Source organism: Grammomys surdaster, unplaced genomic scaffold (assembly GCF_004785775.1).
Source record: "Grammomys surdaster isolate TR1022 unplaced genomic scaffold, NIH_TR_1.0 677, whole genome shotgun sequence".
NCBI classification, from domain to species: Eukaryota; Metazoa; Chordata; class Mammalia; order Rodentia; family Muridae; genus Grammomys; species Grammomys surdaster.
Window position 1 is genome coordinate 153,596 of NW_021605096.1, and position 4,169 is coordinate 157,764.

The 4,169-nt window shown below is 41.4% G+C and overlaps 1 protein-coding gene across 2 annotated transcripts in view; it reads right to left on the bottom strand.

The window, feature by feature from the left end:
- Positions 1–4,169, bottom strand: part of Samhd1 (SAM and HD domain containing deoxynucleoside triphosphate triphosphohydrolase 1) — a 33,288-nt gene that overhangs the window by 12,674 nt on the left and 16,445 nt on the right. For both annotated transcript variants that reach the window (XM_028782021.1, XM_028782023.1), the window contains exons 7-8: positions 1,352–1,507; positions 44–144 (exon numbers count right to left, since the gene is read on the bottom strand). In XM_028782021.1, coding sequence (XP_028637854.1) covers positions 44–144; positions 1,352–1,507 — 257 coding nt within the window. The remainder of the gene's footprint in view (positions 1–43; positions 145–1,351; positions 1,508–4,169) is intronic.

A 4,169-nucleotide genomic window follows, 5' to 3' on the forward strand; every position in this document is an offset into this window, starting at 1 on the left:
TACCTGGAATGTTCAGTGCATACCTGGAATGTTCAGTGCATACCTGGCAAAATAGTCCCATTTGTCCACATCGATGCCGTTTCTTTTGTTAGCCACTATCTCGTACAGGAAGCTCTTCTTGGCAGGCCGTCCTTTATATGGCCACTGGAAAGCAAGAGAGTCTCATGGAGGGTTAGGTAGACACAGATCTATTTAGAAGCAACCGTATCTACCTGCAAATTATAAACAAGACACTGAAGTTAGAAAATGATAATTTTTCTTTCTCCTTCTCACTTCTAATGAAGTAGGAAGGAAAACAAACAGTGAAGTATATTCTGTGCTGTGTGCTGTGCTGTGCACTGTGTGCTGTGCTGTGCACTGTGCTGTGGGCTGTGCTGTGTGCTGTGCTGTGCACTGCACTGTGCACTGTGCTGTGGGCTGTGCTGTGTGCTGTGCTGTGCACTGCGCTGTGCACTGTGCTGTGTGCTGTGCTGTGCGCTGTGCTGCGTGCTGTGCGCTGTGCTGCGCGCTGTGTGTTGTGCTAAACACCAAGCCTTTCAGCTGGAGATGCAACCACAGGCCAGCACAACTGTGCTATACAGTGTTTCAAAACAGACACACACCAGCTCCAAATACAAAACACTCAAAACATTTTTAAAGCTCAAGTTTTGTGTTTTACAAATGAAATGGTTGTTCCTTACTCTAGCTTGTATATATTCGTGTGTGTGTGTGTGTGACTCTATGTGTGTATGTGTGTGTGTATATGTGTGTGCACACATACAAGATGTACCAGAAGAGGTCAATACTGGGTGTCTTTTGTCTCTCACAGTGCTGGGGTTATAAGCCTGTGTCAAGTCATGTTTTTTTTTTAAATTAAATTGTTGTTGCTGTGCTATGTTGTTTACTTGAGACAGGGTCCCCCATGAAGGGCTGGCCATCCTGCAACTGTCTATGTAGACCAGGTTGGCCTCTGCCCCTTGAGTGGTGGAACTAAAGGTGTCTGTTACCAAGTATGGCTTTTGACATGGGTGCTAGGGATCTGAACTCAGATACTCACGCTTGCAGAGCAAGCCCTCTTACTACTGAGCCATCTCTCCGGCCCAAGACGAATACGTTCACACTCTGATCCTCTTGCTTCTGATCCCAAGTACTGAGGCTGCAGACACAAGCTATCGTTTAGGGGAAATAATGTCTAATGAACTCAAGATTAGGGAAAAACACATCACTCATTTATGTCAGAAGGCAAATGCATGTAACTCGTATTCTGACATTTAGCACTCCTGTAACAGCCAAGTGTGTAGCTCTGAAGGAATCAAGACCAGATCAGACAGAAAGTACCAGTTGGCTCTAATTAACATGAATAAAAACTTACCAAAGAGTCTTTGACTGGTGTTATAGGTGGTCCCATAATTAGTTCCTGGATAAAGGTAATATCTTCTTCAGGGATGAGACCATAGTTTTTCATGACAAGTTTGAGTTCATTAGAATTAACCAGATGTTCAAACATCTCAATCGAACCCTGTTCATGCTGGGAAAAGTCAATATACTATGGCTTATTACAGATTCTCAACCATCAGGGGCTCTAATTAAACAGATTGTTCTGGATTCTAGGTAAGTCTCAGGTGAAGTCCCACAAATGTTAACAATCCAGTTTCCAACAACATTGTTACAGCTTTTAAATTAGTCAATTTTTTTGTAGATATTTTATTTGTCTACAAAACACTTTCATTTGGTTAGTTGGTTTTTTGAGACAGGGTCTTACTATATAGCTCTGGTTGGCCAGGAACTTGCTATATAGACCAAGCTGGCTTTGAATTCACAGAGATTCACCTGTCTCTGCCTTCTGAATGCTGGAACTAAAGGTGTGCATCATCACACCCAGTCACAAACAACTTTTATTTGGTTTTAAAATGTGCAGTGTGAGGAGTCTCACTGAAGTGCTCTCACAGATACTTTGTCTTACTGATCCTCTTCCCCTAGTCTACAAAACCTTTATATACCAGTTTATTATTTCATAAATACAATGAATACACCTTATTAAATATAATAATTTATATTACCAAGAAGATTATTACCAGATCATATTGGTAGAATGACTATCACTCCAAAACATAGAGGTTTTTTTTTTCCATCAACAGAACATTTGAAGTAAAAAGTTGTTTGTTAGTGCTTCCACCTTGTGGTGGACAAGGGTATTGCACTGTCAGTAAACTCAAGCGTCTCCCAGCTCTAGTGTCAAGATCTGAACTGAATTCTCAAATCCGTCACCTGGCTGCTCTGTCTCTCCTCACTGATCACAATCACTGCAAAGACCAAATGACCCCTAGAGACATCCTTCCTACTGCACATCTTACCAAAACTGACTCAAAGTGAAACAAACCTGGAATGATCCTATGACTATTTTGAATTGGCTCAATTATGAACAGATCTCTGTTCATAATTAACAGATGCCTTATCTTATCAACATATGTTATCTTGATGATTTGTTGTCTGTTTTGAGTAAAGGTCTCTTTACATAGCCCACATTGACCTAAACTCACTACACAGCCTAGCCTGGCCTGGAGCTTGCAACTGTCTCCTTGTAGCCTCTGGCATAATTACAGGGGAATGCTGGATCACACTGTATAAATTCACACACACAGTCACTGTTCTAAGTGCAAAAACGATTGTACAATAATAATAATTAGGGAAGTCTGAAACAAGTGTGAGCTGGAGAAATGGCTCAGAGGTTAAGAAAACCTGCTGTCCAAGCCAAGGACCTGGGTTTGGGTCTCAGCACCAGCACGCTGACTCACAGCATCCAGAAGTGCAGGTTCAGGGAATTCAATGCCCTGTTCTCACCTCTGTGTCAGGCACACAAATGATGCACACAGGTATGTATACAGGCAACACACATACAAAATAAAAATTAATAATTTTTAAAATCCTGTGAAATAGAATCTGAAAAATAATTTTTTTTTAAAAAAGTATAAAACAGAATCTAGGAAGATCCATTATATATGGGAAGTTTTAAAGTGTTGATAATTTAGATCTATGAGAAAAGGCCTAACTACTATTCGATAAACATTATTGTTATTAACCCGGGGCTGTAACTCAGTGGTAGAGCCTTGCTTGGCATGTATGAGGACCTTAGTTCAACTCACTTGGCTAACTGCAGAGAAGACAGTTAAAAGATAGAACAAAAGTATCCCTATGTATAAAGGAAAAGATTATATTTATAATATTTGTATAGAAGAATTAATTCCACATGAGGTAAAGTATGAGATGAAAAGGGCGAGTCTACTTTTTAAATGATGGCGATATGGCTTAGTAGTATAGCACTTACCTAGCGTGTGTAAAACACGGGTATCTGATCCCTAGTGTGTACACACACACACACACACACACACACACACACACACACACAGAGCACACATGCGCAGAGACAGATACGCACACAGCACACATGGGCAGAGACAGATACGCACATGGCACACATTCGCAGAGACAGATATGCACACAGCACACATGCACAGAGACAGATACGCACATGGCACACATACGATAACGACAGAGTAGCTCCAAGATCCTAGTAGATCAGTCCTGGGGGAGAAAGAGATTATAAACGCAGGACAACTAATTTCCCAACTGTACTGTACACCAGCCAAAAGCAAGCAGATTTTAAAAGGGAGTCAGAGTAGGAGACAGGGTGAGGTCGTGGACTAACATCTGGGATTGTCACACACTGCTTGTGAGAGTGTAAAATAGAACACACTGGAAAACCCAGTTAAATGAACACCTAGCATATGACTCGGTAACTACTCTCAGGTAGTCAGTTAAGAGACCTGAGAACGTATTTCCGCAAAACTGTTATACAGCATCACACACAGAAACCTTAGATGCAGTAGCCCAAATCCACAACAACGTGAAGGTCATCAAAGGAGCAAGAACAAACTGTGGCTCATATACTAGGATACGATCTTATCAGTAAAAGGCCATCAACATGCAGGAATCGCAAAATCACTATACGGCAGGAAAGAGCATTCACTTGTGACTGTATTGTACCAGAGATCAAACCAAAAGAGGCAACTGTTGGCAAGGGATCTCCCACTAAGCTGTGCTCTTAGCCCACCATTCAACTTTTTAAATGGGTAAAACATTAGAGGAAGTCTTTCTTTCTTTCTCTCTCTCTCTCTCTCTCTCTCTCTCTC